Genomic DNA, 20790 nt, shown 5'->3' with positions numbered 1-20790 from the left:
TATAAAAAAGCTGACTCTGAGGTAACCTTGATGAACTTCATCCTAACTTATATTTGAAGAAAAATGTATTTCCGGGACTCTGAGAAACAAAGAGCTAGCATTGGCTTTATGAGCATCAAATAAGACAAAATTTCAGTCTTTAGAACAGTGTTTAGCACAAACACAATTCATGAGTATATGTATGTGGACACCTATAAGCACAACACATTTGCATATGTAGAGATACTAAACATATTTTAAGCAATAAAATGTACACAGAAATATCAATAATGCTAAATCCTTCCACTTGTGATGAAATATCAAGAAACTTGAGGCAACAATATTTTTTTTTTTGCAATAACTGTGAATAGGCTCTGGAGCAGAGGATCTGTGTAAACTGTGCAAAGCCTTAGGTTCCATTCATAATACATAGAACTATTTAAATAGAATCATCTAGATTTTCTAGATGGTGTACAGCTGCTTCCTCAGCACTGAGCGAGCTGAGGCAGGGGAACTTTAGTCACTTGTAAGGCCAGCCTTACCTATTGAAAACTACCTGTCTCTAAAACTGGAAGACAGGAAGGAAAATTTGGCAGTACAGCTCAGTGGCAGACGTCTTGCAAGCATGCATCAACTCTGAGTTTTGTCACTAGTGCCAAACTGGGTAGGGCTATTAGTATACAGAATGTCAGGGGAACGTGGCCTTCAGCAGAGCCTTTAGTTTCCAGTTGATATCCAAGAGAACAACACCTGCTGTAAAGCTCCACAAACCACTATATTGAGATTGCCTAAGTAAAAGTGCAGGAAAAACTGGCCCAAGTCAAAGTCAGTCATGGAAATTTTAATACAAGTCGGCCAAGGCCAGGTCAGGCTTAATCTATATATATTAATAATCAAATTACACACGAGTTTTAGAGGTGATATATGGAACATTAATATCTAAGATCGAATAAAAAGAAGACACTTCTGTCCCACAAATTTAAATAGCAACCTAGAGGCTGTGGCATATATTATTATCTCTTGTCTTTCCCTTTGAACTATTAATGCTCCTGCTAAGCTAGACCACTACTTCTAATTGTTTCTCTAGAAAAATGGATGTTGTAAAAGGGCCAAAGGAACATCCTACCCCATTCTTCCGTAGTCTGTGCTGCATCTCTACACTTCCTTATTCTGAATATTCCCAAACAGTAGCGTCTGAACTAAGAGGAGAACAATGCCAGCTGCTCCATGTATTATCCAAGCCAGAAAAGGATCAGAATAAGCAACAGCAGCAGTGATGCTCTGGCAGTTGCCATTATGGGGACAGACTGGAAAGGAATGGGGTCAAAGATTCTTAACAGAGGAAATGCAGTGAGAGCAAATAAACTCCGTCAGCCAGTGGTGTGGAGAGAAGTTTCAAGAAAAAGAACGCTGGTGTCTACTGCAGTGGATTTCAGTGCAGCCTCATGAAAGCACAGACTCTAAAACAACATCATTATCAAGCATGATGGATAAGATATAAAGAGCACTTGCCCTTCTATCTAGGTACATACTTTCCTAAAACAATATATTTCTCATACTCACACCATCAGAAAGATGTAACATGAAAACTCAGTGCCAACTATTGGGGTAAATTCTGAAAGATCAGAAAGACACAACAAGCCACAGCTCATCTCACCTCGCCAACTTCTCAGCCGATCCTGTTTCCTCAGACTGGAAGCCTCTGTGTCCACATCCAAATGTATCTCAGCTGAACTGCTGCTAAAAGCCTAAAAGCTTAAAAACCTCTAGTTCCTGGTCCTCACACCTTATATGCCTTTCTGCTTCCTGCCATCACTTCCTGAGATTAAATGCAAGAGCCACCATGCCAGGCTGTTTTCCAGTGTGGCCTTGAACTCACAGAGATCCACATGGATCTCTGCATCCCAAGTGATAGGATTAAAGGTGTGTGCCACCATTTTCTGGCCTCTATGTCTATCTAGTGGCTGTTCTTTTCTCTGACCCCAGACAAGTTTATTAGGGTCAATATTGGGGGACACAATATCACCACAGAAGAAAAATGACCATAATTTAATAAAACTATACATCTTATGTTTGTGAAGTACATTTTAAATTTCAGAAAGAATGTGCTGTATAAACATAAACCACAAAAATTTAGTTACTTTGAGGAGTAATAAAATAAGATTTAAAATAAAATATTAAACAGTTGTTATGCCTTTTAAAATTGTATCAAATAATTTATAAAAACACTATGCCTTAAATATTTTGATATTAAGTACAAAATAACTAAATTGCTTTTTTTCTTTAAGAGTCTCATATTCTAAATATATTGTTGATAGTTTTATTCATGTAGTGGTTTCTATCCATTATTCAGAGCAGAGTAATAATGATAACTGCAACCATGTGAAACATCTGAGTTCTTTGTATATGCTAGACACTTCCAAGGTTTTCAGATCACCAGATCCACTGGAGAGTCATTCCTACAAATATCATCAATGATGTAAACTTGTGTCACAGTTAAATCTAAAAATGTAAAATAACATAATCAAAATCTAATGAGGAAGTAAATAGTTGGAATTAATACAATATTTTGAAAGTCAGAGGATGAGTTGGCCAGCCACTATTCTTGGGTATTACAAAAAATACTTCCAAGTAAAGCTCTGTAGCCAAAAGTATCCCTCATAATTTTTGTCTAAGTCACATAGGTATGTGGAAAGTTGCAGGTAGATGATCTCCTAGGCTTTTTGGTGGAAGATTAGCGTAAAGTTCACAATGAACTAAACAAACATAAGAAGCCCAAAGACAAAGATTTAGTCCCTGGTTATTTGTATGTGCTTATATTTTTATGAAGAAGTACTCTTGTAAAAATACTTATTTTCTTCTCAGAACCCCGAGTAAGCTAATAAAGCAAATTGTAGTATGCTTTGTGAAAATTATATTTTGCCAAGCAATCTTTAGAAGGTAACCCAACTGCATACTGTTAACCCACATTATTGTATTCCATCAGGGAGGTGTAATGAGTTTCTAATACATATTTTTCCCCTGAGATTTAACAGAAAACACAAAGAATATCTCTCTTACTATGATGGAGATTGAAATTTGGCTAACTCATACTTAGATGATAAAAAGAAATGCATAGGCGCTTGATATATATTAAAAATAAATTCCAGCAAAAGAAAAGAAACCTTGCTTATTTTGATAAATCTTATACAAGGCCTCAAAGATAAATATGCTGAAGAATGGAAGGCATTTGCAGCATAAAGCATTCATGCCTTTCTCAATGTTACCTATTCGAGTTATGCTGTTCAAAAAGCCCAGTGATTAGTCTACTTTAACCATGTCTTGTGAATTACAGGTGATTATTTTGTGATAATATTACAGTGTGATCCCAAAGTTGACCTAATGTAGAATGTACTTCATGTTTCTTCTCTAGCTTGAATTTTCTCCTAAGTCTCTAACCCAATGGGGGTATTGTACAACACATTACAACTGTTTTCTGTTACAGTGACTTACCACAACTGGCTTATGTGACTATCATGCATCATGCTATATACTTGTTTGTTATAAATACAACCTGAACTAAATTTGAGCTTTGTGAATGTTGAGAAATTATTTATAAAGTTGACTAAATATCAACAACACATTTGTTGCTAACAGGTAGAAGAACCATGAACAAACCAATGTATTGTTTTCTGTAGATATTTTATTCTCTTTAAAATGAAAGTTTTAAATGAGAATCTAAATTTTATGAGTGCTTATTTTTTTAATTGCTAAATAATAAAGAAATGGTGAAGTCTGTGGTGATATATTGTGTTTAGCAATATATTGTGCACCCTAATAAAGCTTATCTGAGGATCAGAGCATAAAGCCAGCCACTTGATTTAACCTAGAAGTCAGACAATAGTAGCACACACCTTTATTCCTAGCATTCAGGAAGCAGAGATCCAGATGGATCTCTGTGAGTTCAAGGTCACATTGGGGAATAGAGCCAGGCATGGTGACACATACCTTTAATCCTAGCACTAACCATAGAGATCTGGAGGTCTGTATAGACAGACAAGAAGTGATGTGGCTGGGCAGAGAGAGGAAGTGAGATGCAGAACAGAAAGACATATGTGTGGGTATACAGGGAATAGGTCTCTTTGGCTGAGGTTTTCCAAGTAGTAAGAATATTTTTGCTGGCTTCTTTCTGCTTTTCTGATCACTCAGTTTTTGCCCCAATATCTGGCTCTGGGTTATTTTTATTAATAAGATTGTTTAGCAATTTGTCTTACAGAAGTCTGAAGTTTAATAATTCATCCAATTTACAGGGTAACTAGTTTCATAGACATTTATATGGCACAAATCATCCAGGCATTTCATAGACAGTAGCAGAAGGATCATAGGTTTGAGACCAGATTGTTCCTCAGTGAGCTCAGACCTTATTACTCCACCTCCCATGAACTTTACATCAATCAACTTATTGTAAAAAATTTATATAAGTTAAATCAATTTGTTTGTAATGAAAATTTGAAAAAAAATTCCCAAGGGAGGTACAAAATTACAGCGAAATGTCAGACCATATCATTTTCTTCCTAAACAATTCCTAAATGCAGGCCAACACCATAACTCTACCATGTGTGATTTCTGAATGTGAGGAATATGCAAACTCAAATCTGGAGGATTTTGCCAATGCTATTTGCAAGGGTGTAACCATGAGAGTGGCAACAGCAATCTGCACTTAGTCCTGCTCCCCATGCCCACTGATATTTGGATCAACATTTCAACTTTTGTCATCTTATAGAAGTGAAGAAGCGCTACCCTTTGACTGTATGGCAAGTTTCTTTTATAAATGAGGGGTATGACAATGTGAAGAAACTTCATTGGAAGTTTCGGCTTCCTCATCTCTGAAATGTCTTTGAAGACTACAGGTAAGTTCCCATTTAGGCTGTGTATTCATATGTATCATATGTGTATTTATTTAGCAGAATATTTCCCATGCATTAATTGTGTTACTATATCCCTTGGTAATTTCTTTTCAGACACAGTAGCACACAGTTGTAGACTATGGGCCACACAGCCCGAGGAAGATGATCACATAAATACAGGAAGTGGTGTCTAGTCTGGACATCAACCCGATCTCAAAGACAAATGCACAAATAACAAAAAGGATAACATACTGTTAATATATCTACCTTATTTTCTCTGACACTCCATTATTTATTGTGGAAGATAACACTGAAATTACATTATGATATTATTAATAATATAATTATAATTAGTAAATAGATGTTCTAAGCACCTATGTGCATATACACAGACTATATTCTTTACTTGACTTTACTATATTATTAAAATTACAATGTACATTTTTTTCTAAAGTATAATCTCCATCTTATGAAGTCACCTTATATCTAGGAAACATTTGGCTTTCTAATTGAATTAGAACATGTTAGAAATAGAAACCTAAATATTTCACCTATCCATTGTACAGATTTACTGTTCAAAATGATAGGAATGAGCATAAATACACTCCTGAGAGAGACAGTGATCGACATGGAGAAGGGCCAATCCACTGGGGATATAATTCATGCATGACTTAGATGTCTTTCTAGAAATCTAATAACAACATTTCATGTGTAATACATGTATTTAAACAACCATGTAGTTGTAAAATAAGGATGCAGCATAATCATCCTGCTTGGCACGTTTCCCACAATATATTTTTATCAGAATCAGAGATAATGGTGCACAGCCTGGGGTTTGTCCACATTCATGAAAATATTTCTACTCAACACAGTCACTGTGTAAAAATGTCACAGGCCAAAAGGACAGGAATGTACAGTCTGAGCTCTCTGCAAATGTTTAATAAAAACGTGTGCCATAGGTTGACATTTCAACACTCTGAGGAAGTGTCTCATTCCAACTTTTCGCCCTAATCTGGCTATGTCAAAGACACACACACACACACACACACACACACACACACACACACACATTTTATTTACTCTCTGTGTATTTACATTATAACTCACTGATTTCTTTTTCAGATAACCTTCAGAAAATTATGAAAAAAATTGTGATTGTACTGTTTTAAAATTAAGCACATAGTTATTTAACCAAAGTTCACTAAGTTTAATGTAGGTTTTGAAATTATAGAATCTCAAAAGAAATACCACCATTATATCAGTAAACTCAACAATAATTTAATAGATTTTATAAAATTATCTAACTATGGTTGTCATTAAAAAATTTCAATAATTTTAAAATACAAATAACTAAACATGAGATTTATTTATGGTATCTTATCAGAATCATTTTATGACAATTTTATTCTATATCTTTTGGAACATTTAAATGTAATTTCAGTACATATACTTTTTCTGTTCATGAAACTTTATATGTCTTTAAATAGAATAGGATATAGACTTACATCATTAATTTTCATAATAACAGTGTGTCCTACTGTAAAGCTTTACAAATTTATTTAACTAATTTATTACTGATGGATATTGAGGTCCAGTAAATACAATAACTAGGACTTATTGTTCTTATTTATCTTTTGCTTTTTTTTCAAAGTTTACACTGAGTATTTTATATTTAACAATACCACTATTCAAAAGATAATTTAGCTAGCATACCTAAATTTATGTAAATAAAATATGTCATTGAATAATAATTGCACTTTGTGTAATAGAAAACCTTAAATATATAATACATGAATATAAACTTGAGTGAATAAAATTAATTACATCAGGTTTCATCTTTATTTATCATGAGCAATAGTGTTTTCTAATTGCCCAAAATTGCTATAAACCTACCAATTTAGTGACATTCAGATACTCTACCATATTAGAGGACCAAGTACTAACCCACATATTAGTAATAGATTGAATTAATACAATTGGAAATAGCATTATTTTTTACTACAAGTATAAGCTTCAGATATTGAATGATGAGGATGGTAATTTCAGCATGAGCTGGTCAATAGATGAAGATTTATTGTACCATTTACTTCATGGATGTGATAATGTTGGGTAAATTAAATAGCATAAATATTTTAAGTTATGTAAGAAAATTCTATAGAATAATAAAACCTTGTAAACCAAATTTTCATAGTAAACTTAGTGTTGAAATATTTATGACAAATATAAAACATGTAGTTTTAAAAATTTCCCAACTGAAATGTGCACTTTTTCATTGTACTTTAAAACACTATTAGTGTAGACTTCTTTTTTTTTTTTTTTTTTTTTTGGTTTTTCGAGACAGGGTTTCTCTGAGTAGCTTTGCGCCTTTCCTGGAGCTCACTTGGTAGCCCAGGCTGGCCTTGAACTCACAGAGATCCGCCTGCCTCTGCCTCCCAAGTGCTGGGATTAAAGGCGTGCGCCACCAACGCCCGGCTATTAGTGTAGACTTCTATTCAATGCTATTTAAAATACTTAGTCAGAAGTAACATTTCACACCTATTAGCTTATTTCATTTGCCCACATAGGCTTGTTTCTATTTGGCATTTGTCTGAGGCACTGAGCACCAAGCAATGAGCACCTCACTTTACCATTTATGAAAGGCTTTGCCTACTCCTCACTAGTCTTGATTACATTTGTGGACCGTGAAGAAACAAATAATAATCTGAGGACTATTCTATCTATCTTCATTTTTGCTTGATCACTTCTGAATTTACTTCCACTTGATACATTATTTTCATGCAGACATTCACAATATTTCATTGAATCCATACAACTTTCCTTTTATACATTTCTCCTTTCTTACAAATGGCTCATTGCTGTGCTTGCAATATCAGAATTTGCACTGATTCCAGGTTTGCATTGGCATATTCAGATAAGGCCATGCTTTAAGAGCTTTAAAACGTCCTTCTTCTTCTAAAATAAACATACATCATAAGACTTTGTATATCATGGATTATGAGAGCTTGCTGTTCTCAGAGAGAACCCAAGTTCAGTCCTCTATAGCCATTGGGGGCAGCTCACAAGCAGTTTTGTAACTCCACCTCCAAAGGATCCAACTCAGGCTTCAGACTACTGTGGGCATCTGCACCATCATCCATATCAGTGAACATATTCATGTATAGAAAAACAACAACAACAACAACACACACACACACACACACACATATATTTAAAGAAATTAAAATCTTCAATATTTGCATAAAATAACTTGCCTTTTACCATATATTTAAATGTTTGCAAGTTAAATGAAGGTTATTGGAATTTTACATAATCATTATCATCTTAACATCACATGCTTAAATTATTTACTCAAATCTTATTGTAGAATTTAACCCATTTAAAACATTCTTGTAGTGTGCAAAGATGTTAAAATTCCTACAGGAATTCCTAATATAAGAGTTGCCAAAACTTTCTATGGAGAGAGGCGCAGGGAACGTAGTGGAGGAACTGTTCTATAGCAATGCATTTGTAGATAATATGTGAAGGACCAATGCCAGAAGAGAATACAGATTTAGAACAGGCCTCTGACAACTTTGGAAACACTATGACCCAGTGTTACAAATGAATCTGGAAAAGGAAACCCTCTGGCAAATGGTACTCAGATGAACAGTCATATACTTTTATAACTAATTTCATTTCTAAAAATAAGTGCTCTCTTCAAGAATATTAAATTTCATTTCATAACAATAAACTTTAAAACAAAAATATTCACTCATGTTATCAAAGACAGCCTCTTTTGATGTATTTAACTTATATAAGGATTCTTGTGTTAATCAAATATTTACAACTGTAACCATGTGACAATGAAAAAGGAAAGAATACATAACATAGAGATCATCATGCATATTTATTATATTTAGACCACAATGCGCTATTATAACACATTTGTATCCAATATTTCAGCATGTTCAATTAGCTGTATTAACCCCATTTCTTACTAAAATTCTGGCCAGCTGTGATGTAATGCTTGCTTGGTTTTATGTAGCCAGCAGCTTAGATAGTTCCCGTGGAAGACAGATTGCTCATCATGCACTTTAACCCTGAAGATGAGTCTCCATCAGCTGAGCTCTACTGGGAGTGGAGATGTGGAAAGTGTTTGCCAAAGGCAAGATGTTTTCTTATAAATAGCATGTGTCCTTTGTCTAAACCCACATGTGTGCCTCACACCAATCTCTCCTAATTCCTACTATATGCACCACACAGCCCTCTAGCCCTATATAATAGCTAATATAACTTCCATAACTACTTTATAAAATGGTATTTATATCAACATCATGGCACTGGAGAGAAAAATCAAAGTAATGAAGCCAAACATTATGAATACAATCATAAATAACAAATACAAAGCAAGTTTTGTTACTTCTAATTAAATTTTAAGAAAAAAAAGTTAAGAAATGATAGCTGTTTGAAAAAACAAAAGCGATACAGAAATTATGAGTTTGTTTAGGTTAGCAAGTTGGCTTTCATTTTTACTTTTATGCCTTAAAACTTACCTATTTAAATATTCACTTATATTGACGATTGCCCTTCCCAGGAAAACTATAGAAAAACTTGGGCTGATTGGCAAGTCTGGGCAGCCTTCTGGTGATTCACTCGTACTTACCTGTGATCATTGGTGTAAGAGTGGGTAACATGACTATTTTGAGATGTTTCTACATTCATCGAAATTAGGCTCAGAGAAATAGGCCCCAAATGAGAGGTCCAAAACATCAGAGACTATCAAAATTGACATTAGTCAAGGAATGATCAATGAATGAAGGTGACAACCTGTTCAAATACACACAGTCCAAGTCATCACACAGCCAGCCACGCTATGGTAAATGTGAGCAGAAGATCAAGAAAAATCTATGCCTTTGCCTAGAGGAGTTCACTTAATAAGAAACCTTCGGCTCTAGCACAAATGTGTTGTTTTCATCATTCCCTATCTGTGTCCACTGTCATGACACAACAGAATGAGTAAAATTAAAAATATTTCATCCCACATCATAGAATAGAGATAAATAAAAATGCCATCGTGACCAACAATTTTAAAAAAAGTTTAAACTGGAGGATACTCTAATTAGCTTGAGTTCACCACTACCCAAGAATGCTAGAACTCAAATACCCATTGGAATATACAAGTGTGTACACATGAAATAAGCTTTCAGTGTGTATGTGCAGTCCACTTTTATCCTAACTCCGAGGGATGACCATACGGCACATGTCATGATAACAAAGGATTTTCATTGCTAATGGACACTGGGGCAGGGAGGCTGTGGGGCAGAGGAGGTCACAGCACAGCTGCTGCTTCGATGGCTGCTGCGCCTCTGGCAGGCTCAGAAAGAGGCTGAGTTAAAACCGTCCATAAACACACTGATGATCATTTGAGGACATTACATTTTACAAACGGCGTGGAAAAGGGACTTTACAGGGATTGAAATTCTCACATGAGCACACAGGAAGTCTGTGTCTGGAACATCTTATGTACATTGGTGCGCTGATGCTGGAGCTGGAGGGAAAATTGCATCAGCTGTCAGACATCTTCAAAACTATTTTGAGTATTTTAAGGTTTTTCTTCTTCATGAACACAGATTTTCTTTCTTTTTTTTTATGTTCTGTGCCTGTCACAAACTACAAGGACAACACTATAACATGTGCAGTGTGCATGTGTGTATATGTATATGTGCACACGCATGTGTTGGGGGGGGGGTGGGCTCAATACATACGGGTCTTCCTGGCAGAATCTTCCACAAAAAGGGAAGAGATGTCTTCATCCACGCCTGCTTCATTCCTAGCAATGCACGTGTATGCTCCAGTATCTTCATAGCGCACATTGCTTATGTGGACCTCACTGCCATTTGCTGGGAACAGAAGGCAAACGCAACTTGTAAACTACAGTTTCAGCTTTGGTACTGTGCATTCTGATTATACAGGCAAACAGCTCACTGAGCTTGTCCTAATTAAACCGTTTTCCTTCCTTCCCCCATAATTTGGAGATATGCCAAATTGCTCCAGAGGCTCTCAAGTGTTTGTGCATTGTGTTGTCACTCCATTGATGAGAGCTTACCACCAGCAAATGCAAACACTCTACATTTTATAGCATTTCCTTTTCCTACAATGCATATGAAATATTTCTTATTAGTAACTATCTTCTTGATGTATGTATTTATATTTAAAACCCAATCTATAAACTAAGATTTTTTTTAGAACAAACAATAGCAATCTTGTTCACTTATAGAAACACATGTGAAAAATCACTGGCATGAGTTGAATGGATTCTATCAGTAAGTCTATCATCTCATTTATGGGAATCCACTGATATGAATTAAGTGAATTATATCAACATGTGTATTGTCTCATTAAGGAAATTTACAGTGTACCACTGTCACTTAAGCAACCTTATTAGATATTTGGAAATACTAGAGAAAGAGAATAGGGAGATAATAACATGATTATCTGAAATTTCCCCAAAAACTTACCTTAAACTATAATTAAGATATATAATCACTATAAGTACAAAATTTCAAATATTGTTGAGATAATATTTTAATCAAATCCTTAAATAAGTTGAATCTTCCAACACCAAAGCCAAAGTGTAATTAATCATGTATGACATGCTGGAAAAATGCTAGAACCTTCATATATCTTATTATGTAATCTATACAAATGGCATTTCATTACCAGATGAAGAGCCTGAGATTCATAGAATGAATTCTTACAAGTACTCAAGTAAAAAGGCTTGATTTTTATGAAAACGTTGTACTTCCAAACTTGTGTTCTCTTGCTATCATGAGTTTTGGTTTCTCTTTTCCCGTTTTCCCTTTTATGGAGATGTCTCTCTGGTGTCTGTTATCTATGCTCCATGTTGCTCAGTGACAAAACAATGTATAGTGGCTTAGAACACAACTCTGTGGCAAGTGAATGACAGGTAAACTGGTGTGGTTGAATGAGAGAAAAAAGTATTGGTTGAGACAGAAAGATTGGTGAGAAGGGGAGAGGGTGTCTTCTCCCACAAAAGTCTATCTGGAAATGTTGTTTGAAATTGAAATGCCTCCATAGGCTCATGTGTTTCAACACTTGGTCCCCTGAAGGTGGCACTGTTTGGGAAGTCTGTGTATCCTTTAGGAGGTAGACACTGTCTAGGGGAAATGAGTCACTGGAAATAAGCCTTGGTGTTTCATAAAATAGGTGCATTACCTGCTCACTCTCTAGTACCTAACTAGGAAAACAATGTGGTCAGCCAACCTCCTGCCATCATGCCTTTGTTGCCATGGAATGTATCTCTCCAAGTGAAAGACAGAATAAAACCATCTTTGCGTATACTGTTACTGTCAGCTATTTTGTCTCAAAAAATGAGATAAGTTACTAATACAGGTGAAGACACTTGACTCAACTTGTCTGCCTGAGTGACTGAGATCAACAACACTTCTATTTGCCTGTAGAGACTCTGCCAAAAAAACAATCAGTGTTGAGAAATTCCCCAAGGAGGAAGTGATACTAACCAAGGTTTACTTCTACCTCATGTTATTTACTAATTTCAATTTTCCTTCATTATTTTTAATTTTGTATTTTTGCTGTTAAGATGTTGTGTAGCTGATAGTGCATCTGAACAAGGCTTCTAAGACTGCCCTTCCTTTCTCTGTCCCTATCCTACACTGTTTTCTCTGGCATTTCTTATACCTGTGACTAAATATGTTTTCTTATTCATTCACTCTTATCCTTTATCCCCAATTTTCCATCTCTTCCTAATTGACTCTTGTTTGGTGTTTTTGTTTTTGTTTTTTGGGGTCTTTTGAGACAGGTTTTCTCTGTGTAGCTTTGAGCCTTTCCTGGAACTCACTCTGTAGCCCAGGCTGGCCTCAAACTCACCGAGATCTGCCTGCCTCTGCCTCCCGAGTGCTGGGTTCAAAGGCGTGCGCCACGACTGCCCTATTTGTAATTATTCATAATCTGAAAGTCTTTGTAATTTTCTGAATATCTGTGTGGTAAATTTATTAGTTTTTAAATTTTACTGTATATTATTTGGCTTTTCTTATTTTCCTAGAATTTTAAGGTTCATCATTAGATTATTTCTTTCAGATCTCTCAGTTTTGTTTTTTCATTTTGGTGTGTGTGTTTGTGTCTATGTCTCTGTAAACACTTAGAAATATAAGTTGTCCTCTCAAACTCCCTGTTTCTTGTTCTGACAAATTGCCCTATTTTAATTTAATTACACGATATTTAAATTTGTTCTTCAGTTTACTCATTGACTGAAAGATCTTCCAAAAAATATTGCTTAGTCTCTAAACATACTCATAGTTTATGTTGTTGATTTCCAGTTATACTTTAATCTGACAATAGGCAAGGATTGTTTTTAATGCTAGCCTTATGACCTAGAATGTGATAAATCTTAGCGAAGCTTTCATGGATCACTGAGAAGAGTATGTATTCCATGTATAGTCGAATATTGTGTAGATAGCTATAAATTCAGTTGACCTATGGTATAGTTAAGCTTGGAAGTTTCTTTGTGGACTTTCATTTTTTAGGAAATATCTGAAGAGTGGAATATTGAAGTCTTCAACTTTTGTCTATCATTCTAAGCAAATGGTTTTGATTTGTAAATTATGAAATAAATGAAAATGATCAGGAAGTAATATTTAAACTTCCTGCTGTCAGTAAATCGCTAATAAGGATACCCAGAAGAATCACAGAGGATGGGGTCTCATGGCCCTCTTTCTTACTAATTTCTATGATTCTTTCTACATCATCACTTCTATCCTACCTCTTTACAATATTCCCCACCAATCAATAACTTTCCAGCAAGAGACTGCCTTTTCTTAGTCTTTTTTTCAAAATCTGTAATGTTTTTGTATATAATTCTTCATTATCATTTATAATCTCATCAAAGAGAATGTTATTGATGCTCTTCTTAAAACAACTTCAGGTCAAGCTGGCTGATGACCCAGCATAAGGATGCACTTCAAGTTTCTTTTCTTCATTTTCTATGTATCTGGCACTGCAGAACATGTCCCTCAATTTTACTTTTCCTTTTTCTTCTGTGGTATCACCAAGTCTTGTCTCCTTCTTGAATTTTAATATTCTTCTACCAAATATTTGCACTTGTATGCTAATAAAATGTCTGTGCTATGTGCTATGGTAAGATTTTTTTTCATTCATGTATCACCCTATAATACATAGTTATTCAGACCAAACACAGACTTTGACCTAATGCACAAATGCTAAAGAACATATCTGGATAAATAAATGACTAAATAATCACAGTATCAAACTACAGTCAGGAACTACAACATGAATTACACACTTACATTTTTTCCTTTTAAGTTGTCCTTCCTATACTTATCTAAAATTTGTACTCATTTTCTCAAAGCTATCTATTCACGTTTATAATTATAATTGAAAATAACTATTTTTTCCTGGGATTCTAATTTTTATGTTGCTGACTGGAATGAACAACTCATACAATGTATCTTCTTGATATTCCTGCAAACAGACAGATACATGTATGTATAATTTAGGTTAATGTCACAAAGGTAGGGCAGGAGAGAGGGATAACTTGCTGTGGGATGTTCTGTATGGCAAATGTGTTGCTCTGATTGGTCAATAAATAAAACACTGATTGGCCAGTGGCTAACAGAGAGGAGAAAAGAAAGAACAGGAAGGCGGAAGGAGTCACTGCCAGCTGCCACCAGGACAAGCAGCATGTGAAGATGCTGGTAAGCCACGAGCCACGTGGCAAGGTATAGATTTATGGAAATGGATTATTTTAAGCTATAAGAACAGTTAGCAAGAAGCCTGCCACAGCCACACAGTTTGTAAGCAATATAAGTCTCTGTGTTTACTTAGTTGGGTCTAGGTGGCTGTGGGACTGGTGGGTGACAAAGATTTGTCCTGACTGTGGGCAAGGCAGGAAAACTCTAGCTAAAATAACTCGTCTTTTCTTTATTCTATTTCTGTTAGTTTGATTAGTTTTTAGTGCATAGGCTACAAGCATTGTTATTGTACTTATTTATATATTCAGATAGTGAGATTAATAATTGAAAAATAGGCCTAAACTTCTAAGCCCTCACTTTAGGCACTGAGAGTAAGGGGTTTCCAGCCCTTAAGCAATCAGCCAAACTTCCCATTTTTCTTATCTCCTGGCACCAAGAGCTAAGGTGTCAAAGACACTGAGCAGTCAGGCCAAGCTCAGCCCCCTACCTATAGTGCATACAAGTAAATCTTCCAGAATCCCAAAGCACTGGACCCAAACTTCTAACACCTCCTAGCACTTGATACAAACAGGTAAGTCTGGTGGTTGATATTTTATTTGTGTACCCCAATAAAGCTTATCTGAGAATCAGTGGAAAAAGCCAGCCACTATATTAAACATAGAGGTCAGGGAGTCATAGCACATGCTTTTAATCCTAGCATTCAGTAAGAAAAGATTCATCTGGATCTCTGTGGATTCAAGGCCACACTGGAACAGAGTCAGGCATGGTGGCACATGCCTTTAAATTCCAGCACTAACCATAGAGGTCTGGAGGTCTGTACAGACAAACAGGAAATGATAGAACTGGGCAGAAATAGAAAACTGATGTAGCTGGGCAGAAAGATGAACTAAGATGGCAGCCACAGAAAGGATATAGTCATGGGTATACAGGAAGTAGGTCTCTCTTTGAGGATTTCTAGCAGTAAGAACATGGCTGGCTTCTTTCTGCTTTCCTGGTCTCTCAGTTTTCACCCCAATATCTTGCTCTAGGTTTTTTCTATTAGTAAGACTGTTTACCAATTTGTCTTTCAGATAAGGAGTGCCCAGACCCTGATAATTCAGTTATCAAACTGATAACTTCTGATGATGACTAGTAAGTGGTACTTTTTTTCCCACACTCTTGCACCTGCTGTGGACAGATGTGTAGTCCCCAGACCATCAAACTTTGTTTCACCCTTTCACTCTACAAACTCCAGATGTGGAAGTTCCAGTGCAGAACTGAAAACAACATGAACACCCAGGACTACATGGGGCCTCCAAAATTTACTAATCCCGTGACAAGGCAACCGATGCAAACTACCTGGAAGAACTTACAGACAAGAAATCCAAAGAATTATTTTAACTCTGTTAAGACAACATCGCAATGACAAAACTGTTCTCCAAGTGAGGCTTTTCCACTGAGGTTTTTGTTTTGGTATATTCAAGAAAACATTTCCAGCATCAGTTTAGCTTTTCTTTAATGATGATACTACCTCTTTTTATCAAATTATATATTCATATCCTGTACTGGAATGCCACAACTATCAACCCAGACTATTATACTCAGGAAAACTACCTATTAAATTAGTAGAGAAATAAAAAAAAAACAACATTTCAATGATAAAAATTGTTTAAAGGAATTTTAAACTAATAAGTAAGTTCTAGCTCTACAGAGAATACAAGAAGTGACACTTCAATCTGAAGATAATGATAAACATACTCAAGATGTCACAGGGAATAAATAAATAATTACAGAACAATTAATCAAAAGAGGTGTATAATTAAATATAGTACTTGTGACCAAAATAATGGCATCCTGTATTAATCTCTATGACAAGACTATATTTACAACAGTAAACATATTATAGAACTGTATCAGTTTTTTCCTTAGATGCAACCATGTTTTAATATTGTCAACTGCTGCTACAATAATTTGTTGGTTCACAAGTGCTGTGTGTTGTCATTTTTTCCCTAAAATTTAATACAAAAGATGTGCACATTCATTTAAGGAAAAGAATGTAAGAAACAGGCACCTTGAAGTGTGAGCTGTTTGGAGAGCTTTGGTGTAATGTCAATTCCATTCTTCAGCCAGGCAAGCTGAGGGTCTGGTATGCCCTCTGCATGGCACCTAAGGCTTGCAGTTACCCCCGGTTCTCTGGCCTGGCTCTCTGGATACACCCGGATGACAGGAGGAACTGAATGTGGGAGAAAAAATAGATAAGTAATCATCATTTACCATCTTGGAAAATGAACAAAAATTATAAGATGATCCCTTATGAATTATACATTTTCATTAGGTTGTATAATCAGTTTCCTGGTATAATTCTCTACTAAAATGTCCCAGGGATGCTTGGGGAAAGGTAATTCTGGGCCTATGTCAGGAAAAATACAATTCAAACATGGAATATCATGTTTCAGAAACTATAAAATCTTGAAAACATAATACTGAAATAGGCTCCCACTTGCCTACTACAGGATGACTTATGCATTAAATTAACACTTAAAAATTATTATAAAGAATTAAAAGCTTATGGATTCAGTTATTTAAATAAATAAGTATGTAGTTAGAAGGGAATGTGTTTCCTTACCACAGCACAATTTATACATAATAGTATACTAAAAACACACTATTAACAATAAATTTTGTTAAAAACATGCCAGACTTTACACTAATCCCTGGAAAACATTGTTGAAAGTATTTAAAGTAAATGAAATGCAAGATAAAGTATATTCAAAAATAGAAAGAATTGGTTGGTAAAATGAAAGCAATCACTGGTAAAATTTAATATGCCCTAATTGATCGGAAAATGTAAGGTAACCCTGAAAAAATTTTCAAATGCAGCTTTGTATAGACATATAGTAGCTGCTCCTCAGATTCAAGAAGAGTTACTAGGGGCCCCAGTGACTATAATAATCTCCAGAAAGGCAGAGGAACACTAAAGGGACAACACTTTGGTCTTTAGAGCCATGAGAAACGGATGTGAGGATCAGCACAGAGTACTGCAGAGCAGAGTTGGAAGCAAAGGAATGACCACACACTACTGTGGTCAACTGATGTTTCACATAGCACCAAGGTGTCTATTTTTCAGGAATGTCTAGTACAACTGTCAATAAGTTACAAGAACGTGAACTTGAACTCCTACTTCATACTATATTCATGTGATTTGAATCAAGTTAAATCATAGCTCTGATTGTCCAAATAAAACACTTTAACTCTTAATAAATAGCTCTGAAAACAGGTATGAGTAACATTATATGTACTTAATGAACAGTTTATATCTAGGAATATACATGTATATGAATATACAAATATGCATATCATAACAATCAGTGAAAATGGAGGCCAAAAATTTGAAGGAGAGTGGGGAGGGTTTTGAAGAGAGGAAATGGAAGGGAGAGTTATAATTACAAAAATAAATTTTAAAGAAAGAAAAATAACAAATATGAGTCATAGGAAATACTACAGTGTTTTAATCAATGTATTCATACATATCTCCATTTATAGAATAAACAGCACATATAAGTGAAATAAAAGAGAGAAACAAAGAAAGCATCAGAATAAATGAATAACTCATTCTATCATTGAATTTGATGAAGATTTCTTAGCTATGGCCCCATAATCACAAGCACCAACATAAAAATAAATAAATGGATCCTCAATTGAATTAAAATTTTTGGATCATCACATGACATTATCAAGAAAGAAATGGGAGAGGCTCATGGGGAAATGTGGCTTAGTGGCTTGAGTATTGGTTCCTATTTCAGGAGGCTTGAGTTCACTTTCCAGTTGAAGAGAACCTGATAATCTTCTCTGACATCTCTTTAAATTAAGCACATACATGGCATATTTACAAGACATACAGACTTGGAGGAAAAACACTCATGCACATAAAATAAAATAATCTAAAACAATAAGAAAGAATGGAAGGAAGGAAGAAAACCTAGGAGACAGTGCAGTCTATAATGTCCTTAACACACAAACACAGGGCTTGAACAGTGTCCTCAGAATACACATTAATAAAAAGCCAGTATAGAGGTGCAAGTTTGTAATCTGAGTAATTGAGAGGAATAAACATATGATCCTCAAGGCTCACTGCATAGTCAGCCTAATTTATTTAGTGAGTAATGACCAGTGAAAAGTCCTGTCTCTAAAAAGAAAGTTGGCTGCCACTAAAGAATGACAAAAAGCTTCTCCTTTAGCCAGAAAATACAGTTACATACATATACACTTCCTCACACACACTGTTACAAAAACATATCCACAGATACAAACCCACACACAAGTGGTAGATTAAATATAACTCACAGAACACAGAATAATTTACAATTTATGTTTGATAAGAGACTAATATGCAGAATCTATAAAAATTATTGCAATTCAGAAGGTAAATGACAAAGAACTCAATTAAAATATGGGGCACTAGGGCTTGAAAGGTTCAGTGACAAAGAGCATACTGCTCTTGCAGAGCACTTGGGCGATCTGATGCCTCTGGCCTCAAATGAGTAATATACTCAGATGTGTATATCCTGCATAGATACCCATACATACAAATAATACAAATAAATCTTTAAAAGCTACATGAAGAAAAAGGCAAGAATAAATGTGTCTTACAATAAGACATTCAAATAGCAAGTAAAAGTTAAGATGTCAAAATACAGGGTAATACAAACAAAAGTTTCAAATCCCTTTGTCAGTTTCTCTCTGTCTGTCTTTCCCTCTTTCTGTCTGTCCCCCGCTGTGTGTGTGTGTGTGTGTGTGTGTGTGTGTGTGTGTGTGTGTGTGTGTGTGGCTGTGAGTGTTTGTGTATATGCCAGCTTGCATATACACATACACATATATGTAAATACACATGTACACATTTACCCACTAAAATGGCTATTGAAACAAACAACAAAACATCATGTACAGATAGGAGATATGAAGGATCTGGAACACTTATACCTCCCTGGTTGGGCTATGGAAGAATGTAGCCATTCAGAGAGTGTGAACAATAGTTTGGTTGTCTATTAACATCTGAAACATAAAGTTAGAATTAACAAGGATTCCCATTAACAGGCATTAATGAGCTATTTCTAATCTAGGTTTCCTTCAGAGACTTGAAACTGGTTTTAAAAATAATTCAAAATAAAAATCCAATCCTCATATTAAGGAAAAGTTAAAATGCAAATGAACTAATGACTAGTGACTGAAAAAAATGACTAGTGGCTGAAAAACAACATGCTGTTTTTTATAACATACAACAATTTCAGCAGGGAAACTAAGTTCTTAGGGTGCTACAATACAAATATTGAAGATCTGATACTAGGCGAAATCAGTCTAACAGGAAAGGTCAGACACAATAACAGTTGATTTGTGTGAGACAGCAGCAGAACGGGTAAATGTGTCAAAACAGATTGATAGGGAGCTAGGAGGAAGGAACAGAACATTGACTAATTGGTTTAGTATAGGGTTTATTTTGGAAGAGGCGTTTAAGGATTAGATAGCAGTGACGGGCATACAATGTTGTATCTGAACTATTCACACTGAATTTACACGCTATCTGGCTATATACCAGAATCTACACAAACAGCAGAAGTTTGAAAAAAAGTCTTATAACATTTACCTAGATTAAATCTATTAGTAAAAGTGCTTAAAGATGGCTGTATTGTTTCACTAAAAGAAGTAACAACATCTTGCAAAATGCATTGCAGCTAATGGAAAATAGATGATGTGTGTGATAGGGTATAGGTCTTTGAAAGCATCAAAATATTTCTCCACATTCTTTGGCATGATTGTCTTTAAAATGTGAAAACTAATTCTCACCTTTCAGGGTAGGCTATATTAAACAATTCAAAGTTACATGGCAAGAGGTCCAAAGTGTGGAACATTTGGACATAAAAGTTAAACAGGATTTGCTCTAGTCTTGGTTCTATGTGCCATGGCTTCAGTTAGCTTTACTAATTCGTGGTCATAAAACATGAAATGGGAAAATGGCTAACATAAATAATCCACAAATTTTAAATATCATGCTGTTATAAGCACATGGTGAAATCTCACATTGTCCCTCTTTGTCCTATCAATGGCATGAATGAGTATTAAACTCATTCATGTATTCATACTCTACACCTTAACCTCCTATTAGTCATTGGATAAGTGCCCTGGATATCAAATTAACCATGACAATATGTTGGTGTTTGTGT

The 20790-nt window shown here is 35.2% G+C and overlaps 1 protein-coding gene across 4 annotated transcripts in view; it reads right to left on the bottom strand.

Moving 5' to 3' along the window:
* Fstl5 (follistatin like 5) overlaps nt 1-20790 on the bottom strand; it is a 596430-nt gene that overhangs the window by 108496 nt on the left and 467144 nt on the right. For all 4 annotated transcript variants that reach the window (XM_006972666.3, XM_015990071.3, XM_006972669.4 and 1 more), the window contains exons 9-10: nt 16644-16805; nt 10610-10744 (exon numbers count right to left, since the gene is read on the bottom strand). In XM_006972666.3, coding sequence (XP_006972728.1) covers nt 10610-10744; nt 16644-16805 — 297 coding nt within the window. The remainder of the gene's footprint in view (nt 1-10609; nt 10745-16643; nt 16806-20790) is intronic.

Source organism: Peromyscus maniculatus, chromosome 6 (assembly GCF_049852395.1).
Source record: "Peromyscus maniculatus bairdii isolate BWxNUB_F1_BW_parent chromosome 6, HU_Pman_BW_mat_3.1, whole genome shotgun sequence".
Taxonomy (NCBI): domain Eukaryota; kingdom Metazoa; phylum Chordata; class Mammalia; order Rodentia; family Cricetidae; genus Peromyscus; species Peromyscus maniculatus.
Note: the sequence above shows the minus strand (reverse complement) of the source record. Positions and strands in the feature narration are given on the sequence as shown.